This window comes from Setaria viridis, chromosome 1 (assembly GCF_005286985.2).
Source record: "Setaria viridis chromosome 1, Setaria_viridis_v4.0, whole genome shotgun sequence".
Lineage (NCBI taxonomy): Eukaryota > Viridiplantae > Streptophyta > Magnoliopsida > Poales > Poaceae > Setaria > Setaria viridis.
In genome coordinates, this window is record NC_048263.2 from 33,072,628 (window position 1) to 33,088,443 (window position 15,816).

The 15,816-nt window shown below is 52.2% G+C and overlaps 2 protein-coding genes across 2 annotated transcripts; both read left to right on the forward strand.

The window, feature by feature from the left end:
- The first annotated feature begins 1,331 nt into the window (after window positions 1-1,331).
- On the forward strand, window positions 1,332-2,853 carry LOC117833897 (zinc finger protein ZAT9). Its single transcript, XM_034713495.2, has one exon. The coding sequence runs from the start codon at window positions 1,351-1,353 to the stop codon at window positions 2,611-2,613; it is 1,263 nt and encodes a 420-aa protein (XP_034569386.2). The 5' UTR covers window positions 1,332-1,350; the 3' UTR covers window positions 2,614-2,853.
- Window positions 2,854-8,021: 5,168 nt separating this feature from the next.
- LOC117866467 (uncharacterized) lies at window positions 8,022-9,559 on the forward strand. The gene is made up of 4 exons (XM_034750679.2): window positions 8,022-8,631; window positions 8,701-8,750; window positions 8,865-8,943; window positions 9,016-9,559. Exons 1-4 carry the CDS (start codon window positions 8,394-8,396, stop codon window positions 9,396-9,398), a joined length of 750 nt encoding a protein of 249 aa, XP_034606570.1. The 5' UTR covers window positions 8,022-8,393; the 3' UTR covers window positions 9,399-9,559.
- Window positions 9,560-15,816: the final 6,257 nt, after the last annotated feature.

Sequence of the window (15,816 nt, forward strand, 5' to 3'; positions counted from 1 at the left end):
GAGGTGTAGGGCAGTGCTTGGGTGGCGGGGTGAGGTGCGAGGCGCGCGGAGGTGCTTGGGGAAGCAGCGGCGACGCGCGGGGGAGCGGCAGCCAGCCGGAGGCGGCGGGGCACAAGGGTGGGGCAACGGGCTGAACGCGGCGGCGCGTGGGGCACATGTATTTTCTCTCCCTCCCTCTCCCTCTCCTACACCTCACCTTCCCTCCCTTCCCTCCTACCGCGCCCATGCTCCGGCGGCGGCTGGATTCGGCGGGGCAGTGTGGTAGCGGCGGCGGGAGGCAGCGGGGTGCGGCCGGCCGGATCCGTCGGGGCCGCGGATGTCAGCGGCCGGCGGGGCGGCGGCGACCAGATCCGGCGAGGTGCGATCGATGGGATGCAGGTCACGGGGGAGGAGCAACCAGCGCCGATGAGGCGCGGTGGCGGGGCAGCCGGCGCACAGCCAGTGGGATGCGGGCCAGGCGGCCGGCCGGATTTCTTTTTTGTTTTTTTTTAATACCCCTTTAGGGTTAGGAACAGGTATATTAGGGTTAGGAACAGGTATTGAAGACGTTTTTCCCGGCAGTGTTGCTAGTATAATGCTACAAGAACTACAGTAAAAGTTTCATATGTCTTCTTTATGAAATGAAAACAATATCTCTTCGATAGGTTGAGGAGTGAGTACCCTAAGGCCCCGTTTGGATCATTGGAATTGAATTCCATCCTAATAATCATAATTTAGACACAAATTAATTAAGCTAATATAATTGTATGTGGAATATAGTTGTATATTATAGTTGGTGATATGGGAGAGATACTTATATGTTGCACTTCTACTATAGAGAAGCGAGTCTAAGAGCGTGCTATAAGAATTGAATTCCATTCTAATAACCATAATCTATAGAATCAATTTCCATCTCCCACCCCATGAATTTAAGATAGGCTTATATCTAAACTTTGGAAAGTTGTGGAATGCCATATTCCAACATAAATTAGCCTACTTCATTAAATAGATTCCAATTCCTTCAAAATGAAGGGACCCAAACGGGACCTAAAGGAATATGGCTTAAAATTCGACTATATATCCTAAAGATCCAGTTGACAAAAAAAACAGAGAGAAAATTCACCATTTGGCATCCATTTAATATGGAATCAACCGGCGCAAGCAAAACGGCAAATTACATTGATTATTGTTTGGTAGAGGATCAAAACTTATTTGGAGCATCTATACATATATGGTCTAGCATCTTTGGTGCAAATACAAGGCATTGGTTGTGCATTGTGATAATTCCATATCAACAAGAGCAGATGGGTCTTTAAAAACAGGCAGCAATTTAAGCAGTCAAGGCTGCTAAATATCTCTGCTTCGATTTGCATGAGCCAAGCACCAACAAAGCTCTCACCGCGATTGAAGGTGTCAACGAACCATGGAAAAAGAAAAATAAATCCGAAGAAAGGAAAGGGAAAATCTGAAAAGAAAATAAATAGGAGAGAGAAGCTGGCTGTTCCGCTATATTCTAACTTCCCCGCAGCTCTCTCGCTCGCTCACGCTCTCTCTCCTCACCATTTTTGCTCCTGCCGAGAGCTCTCCCCGAGCTCCGCAAGCTCTCTCGCCATGGCGAAGACCACATGCAAGCAGTGCTACCGCCGCTTCGCCAGCCCCCGTGCCCTCGCGGGCCACATGCGCTCGCACTCCATCGCCGCAGCCCAGGCGGCGGCGGCGGCTGATGCGGCTGCGGCGGCAGCCGTGAAGCAGCAGATCTCCTCGGCGTCCTCCGCATCGACCTCCTTCGCCGCCGCGGACGAAGACTCCGGCTTCAAGATGCCCGCTTCCACCTACGGTCTCCGGGAGAACCCGAAGCGCAGCCTGCGCGTGGCCGATGCCGCCTTCTCGGATCACGAGAGCGAGGCCGAGTCCACCCCGCCGCACGCCAAGCGCGTGAACGCCGCCGCAGCCTGGGGCGAGGCGGAGCCGGTGAGCTCGCTCTCGGAGGTGGCCACCCCGGAGGAGGACGTGGCGCTGTCCCTCATGATGCTCTCCCGCGACTCCTGGCCGTCGGGCGCGTTCGACGGGGACGACTACTCCGACGACGGGAGCGACGACGGCTACGCGCCCCCCGCTCCCCTCCCGCCGGCGCGGGCCCCCGCCCGGGCGCCGGTGGAGAAGCGGACGCAGTTCCAGTGCGTCGCGTGTAAGAAGGTGTTCCGCTCCTACCAGGCGCTCGGCGGGCACCGCGCCAGCAACGTACGCGGCGGCCGGGGCGGGTGCTGCGCGCCTCCCGTGGCTCCCCCTCCTCCCCCGCAGCCCCAGCCGCCGGTGCCGCTGCCATTCCCGGAGCACCACGATGGGGACGGGGACATGGACGCGAAGCAGCAGCCGCGCGAGTGCCCCCACTGCTACCGCGTGTTCGCCTCGGGGCAGGCCCTGGGCGGCCACAAGCGGTCCCATGTGTGCGGCGCCGCGGCCGCGCAGGCATCAACCGCCACCGCCACCGCCACCGCAGCCGCCTCGACCTCCTCCGCCGCCCCTCCGTCCCCGATCAACAACCCCGGCATGATCGATCTGAACGTGGCGCCGCCGTCGGAGGAGGTGGAGCTCTCTGCCGTGTCAGATCCCCGCTTCAATCCGGTCGCTTGAAGCAGCCAACAATCAGGCAGGCAGGCAGGCAGGCAGATTAGCGACATCATAATGGATAATTCCAATGCCGGAGGTGAATCGAGGTGAGAAGATAAATCCATGAAAACTAAAAAAATCCCCTAAAAAAATTGAAAAAAAACAGATGTGAAAAAAGCAGCATCTTGTGTAGGTATAATGGTAGCTCGCTTCTACCCTTTTGCAATTTCATTGATTTTGTATCTATTCACAATGCTCTGTCGTTGCTGGTGTTAATTCCGTTTCCTGTTTGAAGCGACTGGGATTGTGGAATAGATTATCAGTATGAGCAGCAAGCAAATCTAGCATGACGCCGAGGCAAATCAGCAATGGGGAAAGAGGTAGCTTTAGCCATTGCTTTCTGTTGCATTCCCCGTATGCTATGCGCTTCGCCGAATATCCACGGCATTCCCCATTGAACGCTAGCTAGCAGCAGACCGGGAGCAAAAGCCCCATGGACTCTAGCAAACGCAGCGGGAGCAAGCAACAAGCAAGCAGCTCGCTTTTCCACTGCAGCCTAGTGCTGAAAGCCACACCGGCAACGCCTAGTACCACTGGCTGCTGCTTCTGCAACTTTGTTTTGTTTTGCTGCTGCCTTTTCCTCTCCTTTTGCCTTCCGGCTCGGCAGCACGCAGCACGGCAGCAGTGCCACCTGCATGCGCCGTTCCTTCCACTGCTGGTATGAACAGGGCAGAACAGCGCCTCGTGCCCTGCCCCCCCTCTGCCTGCTGCTTCCATCGCAGCCCTGCTCGCTTCCTGTTCCGCCCCCTGCCGCCCGTCCCTCTCTCTCCCGCTGCGAGTGGGCCCGCCTCACGGTCGGCTAGCATCCTGGCAGAATTGATTTCGTATATACGTAGACCAGACACGGATACGGTGTGCCAGTATCCGTGTGTATAATAATACTACTAGCAGTATTCGTGTACGACGACGCGATGATGATCAGCCAGCAGCCAGGGTGAAACGGCACACGGTTTTGTAGGACTCGCCCTCCACGATTGGAGGGCAGGCGGTTGGGGCCTCGCCCCACCGGCGGTGGCCACGTGGCGCACCCCTCCTTTCTGGTCCTTCCATTCCGTCGTCCCCTGTGGCTGCGGGCAGCAAGTACAGAGGAATTTTGGCAGGCCGGGGACGGTCATTATCCTGCGGGATTATTCCTTAACACGGGGGGATTAGCGCGCCTGGTTTACTGCGCGCGCAGCATTTCTGACGCCGGCGGGTGGGCCCGGGCCTGCCTTCCTGCCTGCCTGTCCGCCGTATCTGGGGATTCTGGGGAAGCTGGAGGAGGGGGGGCGCGCCGCCCGAGGCGGATCGCGCGGGCGAAACGGTTGGTGCACGCGCGGCTGGGCGCGTCCGTGGGGGCGGTGTGCGGATGACGCGCGGGCCCGGAGTGCGGGCCGGGCCGCCGGGGTGGGCGCGGCCGCACTGGGCGCGCGTGGACCCAGCGCCGGGTTCGGGCGACGGGGGACGTGGTGGGGCCGGGATAAAGCGTGGGTGTCGTGGGGCACGCGTGACGTGGCGGTACCGTCATGCATGGCCGTCGGATCCTGATTGGACGGGCCGGTGATGGCGACCCGAGTCCCCGAGCTTTTGGGCCGCGTCCCTGTCAGCAGCCGTCGAGTCACCTCGGCGCCGTCCGTCCGGTTGCCGGTTGTGTGGAAATGGACACCGCAATCCGCCGATCCCCACACTGCCGCGGTCCGGTGCGACGGTTCCTCACTATTCCATACGCCGTCTTGTGATCTTGTCTACAGCAGCAATGCAGGAGTACGGAGTAGACTGCTGCACGAGTGCTGACATTATTTGTTCATATGCGGTTGAATTCTGGTAAGTTTCTGGCAATTTTGTTTTTACTCGACCCGCAATTTTTTTTTTGTTTTTACTCGAAGGTAACCCGTGCTCGAGAGAGTCGATAGATGACAATGTGGACGGGTCACGGTCCGTGGCAGGGAGGAACGGGTGCTCCAATATCAACGGTTTCACTTTTGGCCGGCCGTGTCTAGCGAATGCTCAACCCGTGCATGTATGGTGCATGGTGTGGTTGCTGGGTGTCCTATTCCTGCTCCCCGATGGAAATCCCAGTGCAGGGCCGGAAAATTCTCGCTTGCTTTGGAAATCCCAGTACGACTGTAGGAGTAGTAGCATCTATTGGAAGTGCACGGTTTGGGGCATGGTAGAGCTAACACCTAGCGACCTATGACCAACCTGTGTCTGTTCTTTCTCTGGCCCAGCAAATGAAGTGTGTGTAGGTGCTCGGCAGGTTCCATACATGCACGCGTGATTCGACCGGTTTGTTTTTGTAAAGTCGCTCACACGGGTCGCATGGCATCATGGCTAGGTGGTAGTGGAGTCTGATGCATGTATGGTTCTTCGATCCAGTGCTAGCTTAGCCAGATGATATGATAGTATATAGCAGCATCTCTGCAAGCCGTGAACGTCTGAAGGCTAGGAGCCTAGAACCGGGGAGCACTGCACCAGCGAGCGGGACAGTGACAGTGTCGTATCTTGTCACGCTTTTGCCGTCTCTCTGTCGCCGTTGGGACGCCCGGCAGGCACCGAAGACCACCTTCCGTAGACCGTAGGTCTTTTATTAAGCCACTGCTTAACTAACTACGGAGTAGTCCTCTACAAACTCCATTTTCCTGCTGATACGCTCCTAGAGTGGGTTGCTTGGTGATATGATACTGCATCCTATGCCCTTTGGTTTTGCTTTTCCCAGCCGTTCAAGCCTGGTACTAGCATTCAAACTGCTGGTAGCAGTAGAGGAGCACGTGCACGTACGCATTGACGGATCGTCGAGTGGCCTATTAGCCCCAGTAACCAAAGCCACACCGTTCGGGCTCTATCACTGTGCCTCTCGAGTCTCAACTAGTAGCTACAGCCTGCAAAGGTTGCCAGAAAAGACACCCGCCGAGCAAATCCGTACGTCCGAATGATGCTTCGCGGGCATGCATATCTGCTGTTCCGTCCGCTCGCCAATCGGCTACAGGAAATGTGTAGCGTAGTACCCTGGCATTTACGCCGGCCGTGAATCGCCAGAGTGTTGTGTGTCTACGAGAGAGCTTGCAAGTCTTGCCTCACAGGAGAAAGATGGATCATGGATCCGCAGTGAATGAGGGCATGCTGATGACGACGACGCAGTGTGCACTGAATTACGGATGGCCTGCCGCTCCGTCGTCACTCGTCCGTCCTCTCAGATACTGGAGTAGCATCTTTGTGCTCCCAAAAATCACTGGAGTACTGGCCGGCAGTAACAAACCTGCATTTGCACTTGCTCCTGCACCCGCATTTTACCTCCCAATTACCATGCTGCTACACGCCAACGTACACTGAATGCAGATTCATATCACCTGTTTGCTACTGCCAGCGGAACCAAATAAACCACCGTCCCATCCGTCCGTTTGTTCTGTAGCATGCAAGTAATAGCAAGACAAGAGACGAGTAGTAGCTTCCAAATCGCGAGGTGCAGAGAATGCCATGCACGTTTGTTCCTTTGGTCTAGACAGAAAGAAAGTGTCAAACACGGAAGAGCGACAGGGCAAAGCACGGCAAAGGCAGGAAGCATCTCTGATCGGAGTTGGGAAGGGGGGGCTGCGCAGCGGCAGGAAATGGAATTATTCCGTCTTGAATTGGACGTAGCCACGAGCCACTCGCATGCAGCACAGCAGGAAATGACCAGACGCGTCGAGCCTGCTCTCCTCTGACGAATCGAGACTTCGGCGAACACAATGACAGGTCAGTAGGGCATGGTCAATGTATCTAGAACAAGTGATCTTTATGGGTGGGCCTTGTGACAGCAGGCCTCTATTGCTACAATGCTGAGCCCAGATGGTCTATATTATGTGGGGCCCACCAAGCATCCAAAGCCCAACCGTCTCCTTCTACCTCCTCCCTCCCGTCCCTCCCTGCTTCGTACACCAGCGCCGCCGCCCCGTCCTCCTCTCTTTCACCTGCCCCGGTGCCCCTCCCTTCCCCCGACCTCCCTAGCTCCCTCGCAGTGGCCTTCCCTCCGCTCAAATGGAGCCCCAAGCACCAAGCAAATCGGCCTTCCTCCGCTGGATCGAGCGCCAAGCACCAAACTCATAGATCCAGCGGCACCTTGGCTTGGGCCTCCACTGCGGCGGGAGCAGCAACGTCACGGGAGAGATCCGCCCGCAGCACGCCGCCCCATCTCGCCCCCTCCGGCGAAATCGAAGCGCCCACCTCTAAATCGAACGCCTCGACCTTGACGGACTTCGTTGCTGGCTCGGCCCGGCCGTGAGCGTGGCCTCGGCGGCGTTGTGCGGCAGCTTACGCCTGTTCTAGAACGCCGCGGTACTTGCATAAGTCGTTCGCGTCCAGGGCCTGCGCCGCCGCCGCCAGCGGCGCGGCCGGATCCGGTGGCTGCAGTCCTTCCTCAGCTCACGGTGGTGGCGCGAGATGGGCGTGCAGTTGAGAGAGTGAGAAGACGGTGAGAGAACATTTGTTTATTGCTTATGGCCGGGTTTTAGCACTACCACCTTCACAATGGTGAGCCAGGCCGTATAGGTCAGTAAAGATCACTTTTTCTCCCCACTGCCCTAAGGCTCAGCTACTCCTGCTGTACTCGGCTCATCAGCTCATCGCCTCGTTGCGATAGAGATCGTATTCGACTATTCGTAGCTGTAGGTAGCATCATGAGGCGCAGACCTCGTACGCGACAAAGCTAGCCATGCAATGCATGTGCCTGCTACGCGGAACAGCTAGAGCTAACTACGGTGAGCTGCAGCCTGCAAGCCCTGCACCTGCAGGCTTGCAATTGGAATGCATCGCATCCACGCTTTGGCTTTGCTCTGAGCCTCTGATGCTCTCCTCTCTGGGCGCTACAGAGCAGGGTAGAGCTCAACTTGATGTTCTGCCAGATCAGGGCAACGAGCATGTGCATGCTCCGCTCCAGCCTCCGGGGGTAGATGCGAATGATTTCGCTTCCGTAGGCTTCTAAACGTCGTGGCTGTCGAGTGTCGTCTTGGGCTATTGGCAAGTCTCATACGATGTGAAAGGTCTTGCAGAGGCATTGCGCAACGCAATGGAGTACTCCTACAGAGGGCTGGTTGCCTTGCTTTGCCTTCAGAACTGGTTTACAGGCCAAACCCGAAATGCTCATCATTGCTCACGCTCAAGAGTCAGAGGCAACAACAAAACACTGAAAAGATGCCGGACGTGCAAAAATTTGGATCTGTATCCTACGTTTTACTGAAGGCTTCAGTCTGAGGTAAAAAGGTGTGATCGCGGGTTCTCCGCGAATTACTAGACCAGCAAAAGAATTGTTGCATAACTAAATATTTTGTGCGACTAGCAAACGATCAATGTATCTGCAGAATCCAAATCTTGTTCTAATTTCTCTAAAGAATCTGAATATGTGATTAATAACCATCACTTACAAGAAGTGGACATAGTAAAGATTATCTAAGTTTTTTTTGCTAGACAGTTTGCATCTTGTTTCGTTAAAAAAAAAAGTTTGCATCAGTGTTCTCATCAAAAGGGCTCGCGACGTGACGCTTCTTGGAGAGAATACCGTTTTTAGCCCAATAAGGCACAAACTGCTATTTGGGCTTGAGCCTGTTATGGCGGCAGGTGTCGAGCGCAATAAGGCCCAAACTGCTACTTGAGCTTGCCAAAGTTGGTTTCGTTGGGCTGACGGCTGGCATATATACGGTCGGTATGCGACACGCGTCCCACCCAAAGCCTACTCGCCTACTCGCCTCCGTCCCAACAGGACTCTCCGTCTCTCCGCCGCCGCTCTGATTGCGATGGGTATGGTAGCGTCGTTGCTGCGACGCTATGCCTCTGCTAAGCCGATCGCGCGGTACGAGGAGGGGACGGGAGAGTACAAGGTGATGTCCTTCAAGGAGGAGAGACTCGGGCCAGCAGATCTGGACGCGCGCGGCGACCGGTGCATGTCGACTGCTCGGCGCCGGCGAGGGTGGAGTTTCGCCGTCTCATGGGGCTTCGAGGAGGCGGCTTACTCCTATGTCCTCGCTGAAAACTGTAGGTTGTGTTTGTCCCCTTACAGCCCGTCTCTGATTACAATTACCGATCACTCCTAATTTGATGCAGGGAGAAAAGCAGCACTCGTATTCAGCGAGCAGGCCGCCTACGACCTCCAGGTTTGCTTCGCGCCATGGTTAATTTTGATCTGGAACAAACTTGATCGCGTCACGATGGATGAGCCACTGCAACATTATTACTGACCCACCTGCCGATTGGTTTGCGACCTGCAGTTTAGCGATGAACGTGAACTAAATGCGGCATCCGCGCTTCTACGATCCGCCAGGTGCTACATGCAGATTGAAGACAAAGGTAGGCACTGAAGATGTTTGCTGCAATTTTGGTGTTTATCTGTGCAATGACGCCGCCCTCGATCTCGCGCAGAGGAGGGGGAGGTTGCTGCCACTAAGCATGCGTTGGAGAAGGCCGTCGCATTGCTGGTCAAGAAAAACCATCTGTGTTTGGCTGCCACGGGTTGCGTGGAGCTTGCACAGTTCTACATGTTGCATCAACAGCTGCAAAATGCTCTGGATTCCTATGAACAAGCCGCAGATTATTATGGTGCCTATCGGCGAGCCAACCGGTACTGCAGATTCAAAGCTAATATGGTCAGATTTATGTTGGCCAACGAAGAGATGCTTCGTGTCAACGGGGTGCTGCCCATTAAGGACGATAAAACAAGGTTCATCAAGTCATCTGATCCTGATTGGCGTACGCAAGTGCGCGAATTGTTCATGTCAACCAGTGTAATACAATCCTGGATGTAGGGATTACTTCATGGTTATGTTGGTTTTACTACTTTTGTAACTTTTTACCACTTAGTTGAACTTATGCCACCACTTTATTTTTTTAAGATAAAGGATAAAATCTGCCAACTATATCCACATGGTGGATATATACAACCAAGGGTTATAAAGAGTTCTTAAACTCTATCTAAAAAGTGAGGAGCTCAAAGATAAAGGAAAGAAAATTCTAAAACAAAGAAAGATAATTGGAAGACTAAGCTTCAATCTTCTTTATCCATGTTTCAACCTTGCGTTGTCATTATGCAGCACCAATCCATAACATCTCTCGTTTGCTTAGAAACTTGAGGTCGGACTCATCCTGCCAGAAAAAATATCTTCTATTGCTCGCCAAACCTTGTCGTATAGAAATTATAGAAACAGACTCCGCCAAGGTAATGAATAAGGCGATGACTTCAAGAAGGACACGACATCGAAGATGCTGTTGCCGCCCATCCGGCGAGCTGAGAACCACCAAACCTTGCATAAAGCACCACAACAAACGTATCAAAGAAGGACGATGCCCAACAACAACACCGTTGCTGACATCGACACAACAGTCCAGTAAAGATTTCATTCAAAGCTCTTGCACGACCACATCATCACCACGACAAGAAGTCCATCGACTACCACGCCACTAGGGAGGACGCGGAGAGGTCAAGCCTTGCAAGCATAGCCAACACTACCCATCTACTAGTGTGAAGGATCTGCTGACGACATCCCACAACCAAGGAGCACAAGCACCGAAGCCAGCACCAGTCGCCATACACCCGCTGTCCAGCCAGCACCGGTGTTGCACCCAAGCACAGCCGTCTTCACCAAGCTCGGTTGACCGTCCACCTCGCATGACACTGCCACCAAGCCCCGTCTGCCCGCCAACCCCCAGGCCGCTACCATCGCTGCATTGAGCCAGGTCATCCGACGGTGTTGCCAAATTTGGCAACACCGGATCCAACGAGTTTTGGGCCAACCAGCTTTCGGTAGGAGGTTATGATGATGGCAGCCTCCAGGTTGGGTCGTCACCACGCCACCGAAGGACACACTGCAGCCGTGCTGCCAGAAAGCCAAGGAGCAAGAGTGGTAGATTCGAGCGAGGGACCACCGGTTCCACCCGCGGCATGGTCAGAACCGTGCCACCTTGCCTGCAGCGACGTACGCACACAACTCCGGCCAAAATCCCTGTTGCCGCTTTCCTCACGGTGATGATGAGGAGGAGGTGGAGAAGAGGGTGTTTTGGGAAAGGGATACGCTGAGAAAGGCCTTCAGGCCAGGTCATCACCGCGTTGCGAGGGACACACCGCAGCCGTGCCGCTAAAGAGCCAAGAGTAGGAGCGGCAAATTTGAGCGTGGGATCGTTGTATCCATCCGCGGCATTGCTGGAACCGCGCTAGGTGACCCTTTGGGTCCTTTATATAGAGGAGTGTGGGAGGTGGCAATTTGCCTCCAAACCCCTAGTGGGTACATTATTTACAAGAAGGTACCTGGACTTTTTACATAAGGCCCATTATCTTCATGAGCTAGGCCACTCCCCCAACACAAACATTATAAGCAGAGTAAACAAGATAAACATCAGAGATCTACTGCAGCGGTCCTACGACATCGTGGTTCCAATCTTACATGCGTTCATGGGTGCGAACGTAACCCTTGTCTTCCTGCATTCTCCAGAGTATGGTTCTTATCTTGATCCGTACTCTAGTATGTAGTCTTCATCCCCCTGTGTACTCCGTTCTTCATCCTGATGTGTACTCCGTGTATAACCTTGTGACCTTCATATTTTTGGGAGTAGTCTTCATCCTCATTTATATGCCTTATCATACCCATTGTCCTAATATGTGCTTCTCCTCACGTACCTCTGCTGGTATTCCTTCATCGTCGTGAGTGCTCCTGCAGCTTTCTCCAAAAAAAATATTCAACGAGGGTGGTATGAGTACACGAGGTACTTAGCAAGTCCCAACCATTGGGTTTAGGTAAGGTAAGGGTTTGTGGGCTGCATGCAAGGGGTTATTGGTGGAATATGCAATATTGGAGGTAGATATTTGTAAAAAAAGAGGTTCGGGCACTGGGGGAGAATTCTCCCTTCCTGCTAGTTTCGGATTTTTAGGCCAGCACAGTGTCACTAGCACGGCTTCCTATCACCGGTTCCTTACGCGAGTTCCCACAACAATCTCTTTATAAGCACTAATCATATACACCTCACCATAAACGGTTGCCCAACACCAAGGACGTGGCTATTCGAATAGATTCATACACTCTGAAGAGGTCATACACTTTACCCACATGGTGTCACTATCTAGATCGTCAACAGCTTCACCGAGATCCCATACCCGTCGGCTTCTCCCTATACTATTACCGACAAAATGTCAGGGCCTTAGGTTAACAAAGTATCACAAAGATAAATAATGGCCAATATAAATGGATCACATAGATCGAAAACCTAGAGGTACCACCGCCTATGGACCTAAGCCAGACTTACGGGAGAACACACAACACCCTAGGTCATCTCGTGACGCCTCGTTGCCTACTCCAGCCTCCAGGTATTAGTAAGGTTCCAACTTAACCCGCAAGATCAAGACTTCCCATTAAGCATGTTGTTGCACAAGGGTGATCAGGTGAGATGTCTAACAAACCGGTCCTTATGGTGCTAGGGTAAGATCTCCAATGAGGACACCCACACAAGATTGTCTCCACCCACAGGTTAACCTTCGCAGGCACCTAGCCTCCCTGGTGTAAAATGGCACAAAGTATCCTAAGGCACACAACACAAGCAACTCTAGTACGTCCACACAGTACAATACTAGATCATCACGCTCATACCGTAGAAAGGGGTATTACCGTTCACATAATAAGTGCAATTTTAAGCGGCGATGTTCCATGACATGCCGGTGGTAGGCTTAGGGTAAATTTTTGGGGTGGAATATTAGGGACATGACTACAGCTGACGGTATTACTCACCATATATATATATATATATATATATATATATATATATATGTAGGTGGAGGGGGGGGGGGGGGATCTTGGACTCGTCTCCACCCGCTGACGATTTTGTTCTTCTAGCTACCTTGATTTCTCAAAAATTTCCAATCCTTATTTCCCTTATTGTTGTCTTGTCCTTCATGCTCCTCTTTGAGTAGGGTCTTGGCCTTCAGTCTTCTCCTCATAGTCTAGCCTACATGACCTAGCATCACAAACAAACAAACAAACAAAGTTGTGGCGGAACCGTCCAAATTCACTTGGCTAAAGCACACTTAAATCGCCTAACACGCGATCATGTACTTTAAGCAAGCCAACCCGGTCGTCCATCAGATTTCATCCGATGAACTACTTAACTCAGGATTGAGAAAGCAAGACTCACATAATGGCGAGTGGTTACAGAGATTACAATAGTCCATCCAGATTAAACAAGTGCATCGATTTATTACAGCATCAAGTTCGAAATTCAAACATAGTTTGCAAAGTGTTCAAACAACGGAAATAAAATGAGCGGAAACTAAACTGTAACAACATAGATTAATTAAAATGTGTTTTAATCTTAAAACAAGTCATTAGTGTTTAAAGAAGAACTTGGGCATGAAAGTACCCTTTTGTCCTCACGAGGTTGAAACGCTGCCCAAATTATAACTCAAATTTTTGCTAAAGAACTTAACAATCTGTCCAACTAAGGGTTGTAGAACTCAACTTTCCTAATAACTTTTATTTTTGGTGCTTTGCTTAAATCTGAGCAGAAGCCCTTCAAAAACCCGAAATACCAATCTGTGTTGTTTTGTTTTAAAACATGCAGGGTCCCAACTTTGGGGCTCTCTATTTTGAAATTTCTAATATGAACTCGAGCTGAGCCCTATATTAAAGTTTTAGAGATTTGAAACCTTAATAACTTTTCTTTAAGTACCAAGTTTGAAATATACCCCAAAAGCCTTCAAAATCCAGATCAAAGTCCCCTAGTTTGGTCAACTCAGCTTTTCTTTTTTGGCAATCCCGGTTAAGTCTGGAAATCAGCCCGACCTGGCACCTTAGGGCGGGTTTATCTCTTAAAAGTTGAGTAGAACATTAGAAAATCCCTTTATAAAAGTTGGAGAGCTAAGTTTTTACAAGAACTTTGTTAATTGGACCTTGATCCAATTCACCTCCAAAACTTCTTGTTTTTGTAGCTCAAGTCAGCCTAGAGCCCTGAAAACCAGTCAAAGCCGCCGTTTCTCTCTAAGTCCTGAAAACCGGCATTCCTCCAAACTTTGAAGTTTTGAATCTCCAAACCCACCACAATTTTGAATTCGGTCAAATTACAAAAGTTGGACTTTGGTCTGTGTAGTACAACTTTTGTAAAGAAAGTCAACGTGGTGCGGTTTGAAAATCGGGAGATCAAGAGGCTCAAAGACAGGCTTGGCAAAAGATCTCGCGAATCCGTCGGTCAGAGCGCACCCAAGCGCGCGTGCGTCGCGATTCAGAGCGCCACCGCGCGTGGTGCGGCCTCACCGGCAAGTTCTGCCTCGCCCAGTCGCCGACCGTGACAAGATGGGTCGACGTGCCTCGCTCCCCAGTCGCGCGCAACGACGACCTGTAGCCCCTCCGCTCTGTCCCATCTCGCCCGCCCGAGGCCTCGCCGGCCACGCCAGGCACGCTGCCGACGGCTCCGCCGTCGCCCTGGCCACTCCGCGACTGAAGACCGGCCGCTGCTGTGCCAGTGCCGCCTCGCCTCCCGCGTGCAATCTGCCCACCAGGATCTTCGGCCGCGCCCCAACGTCTTCTGACCCTCTCGTCAAGACCTCCTGCCGCTGTCAAGCGCGCACCCCCGCGCCTAGCTACCAGTGCGCCGCCGCCTCCGCCAACTACCATCCCGGCAGTGATGCTTCGGGACTAGCCTCACCAACCCAGCGCCTCAACAAAGCCATCACTCCCGTGCACGCCCGTTTCGCCCGCACCTGCCACCTCGCCTGCAGCGCCCTCGCTTGCCGCGCTCCTTCCCTCTCCTCTGTCTGCCAATGGCGCTGTCGCTATTAATGGCCGCAGCAGCGCCCGGCTTCCCTTCGGTCCCGCTCGCCAGAACCACAACCCCGTCTCGTTCGCCGCTCTGCTCTGGCCCTATAAATAGGAGCCCAGCACTGCTGGTGCCCCTTTCCCCGCTCGCCCGAACCTCGCCGTGCCTACCCTGTTTCCAGTCCCCGCGCCACCGCCTGAGCTCTCCGTGGAGCTCCCCCTTCCGCCTGACCCCACGCCCTACCAACACCACCAGCCGCTTCGCCAACCTCTCACGCAGCTCTAGAGCTTGCTTGTTGCCCGCGAGAAGCACCAGCACTGCCGGAACACCGCCGGACCCCGCCGCCAACAGAAGCTTTCTGCCTTCCACCATTCTGTCCCGTCCAAGCCTCCCCATCACTCCCAACCGCTTCAAACCGGACCAAAGTGAGCCCGTAAGCCCTCCCGGGCACTCACCGCCCCAAGGTCATCGGCGCATCGCCGGGATTTTACCCGCCGCCGCCACCCGCACGCCCGAGGACCCAATTGCTTTTGGGAAAGGTGAACTAGGGGCCTTAGTGTTAAAACCTAGGACCTTTACGCGATTAAACCCTAGACCTAGGGGCTAGTCTGCAAGTTTCCCTCGGTTTAAATGATTTAATCAGCAGAAATCGTGTTTAACTTTGGAAATTCACCAAAATTCGTAGAAAACTCAAAACAATGCTAAATCAATTTTTCTAGGCTCATAATAAAGATTAGTTTTTAATAAAAATAGTTTTGGCATATGTCACTGTTGGAATTAATGTGGTATTTTTTAATTCTTGATTAAGCCATCTAAATCATAACAAATCATAGAAATATGATAAAAAGATGAAACCAACTCTCATATGTTTGTTTCAAGCAGTAGAAGCTAGGAAAACTATTTTGGAGCTGGCTCATGTGTACTACTCCCTGTTTTAGTTTTTACCATGTGTATATAAGGTTTTTTTTTCATCTTTTCGCATAACAATTAATCTGGAGCTGAGAAAAATATGGAACCTTCTAATTTAGATCAGTGATGTAACTCAATTTGTGGGAAAAATATGGAAACCACCAAAAATAAATAGATGAACCCCTTTTCTATTTAGGGAAAGGTAAATAGGGTAAATGCTTTGAGATTTTTATCTTTCGCAAAAATTGTTAAATCCAAGCTACCTTAAGGAAATAAAGGCTATATTGGAAGAGATACAAAGGAACATTCATAAATAGAATAACTTCCCGATCCAAAGCTTAACAAAGTGATGTTACATATATGTACACAATCTCCATCAAACCAACCCCGACCTATACCACACCCCACCTTTTTTTATCTAACTAAAGAAAGTTCAGAATCTTGTTTAGGTGATTGTGGCCTATATAACTTATTCTTCTTCAGCACTAATTTGTGTTTTCGTCCTATGAAAAGTTGAGAATT

Excerpts from the sequence above, each read along its gene's own strand:
- LOC117833897 (XM_034713495.2), top strand. The coding sequence starts at position 1,351 with ATGAGCCAAGCACCAACAAAGCTCTCACCGCGATTGAAGGTGTCAACG.
- LOC117866467 (XM_034750679.2), top strand. The coding sequence starts at position 8,394 with ATGGGTATGGTAGCGTCGTTGCTGCGACGCTATGCCTCTGCTAAGCCG. Across the intron at positions 8,632-8,700 it reads CTATGTCCTCGCTGAAAACT|GGAGAAAAGCAGCACTCGTA; the intron begins GTAGGTTGTGTT and ends AATTTGATGCAG. Across the intron at positions 8,944-9,015 it reads CATGCAGATTGAAGACAAAG|AGGAGGGGGAGGTTGCTGCC; the intron begins GTAGGCACTGAA and ends GATCTCGCGCAG.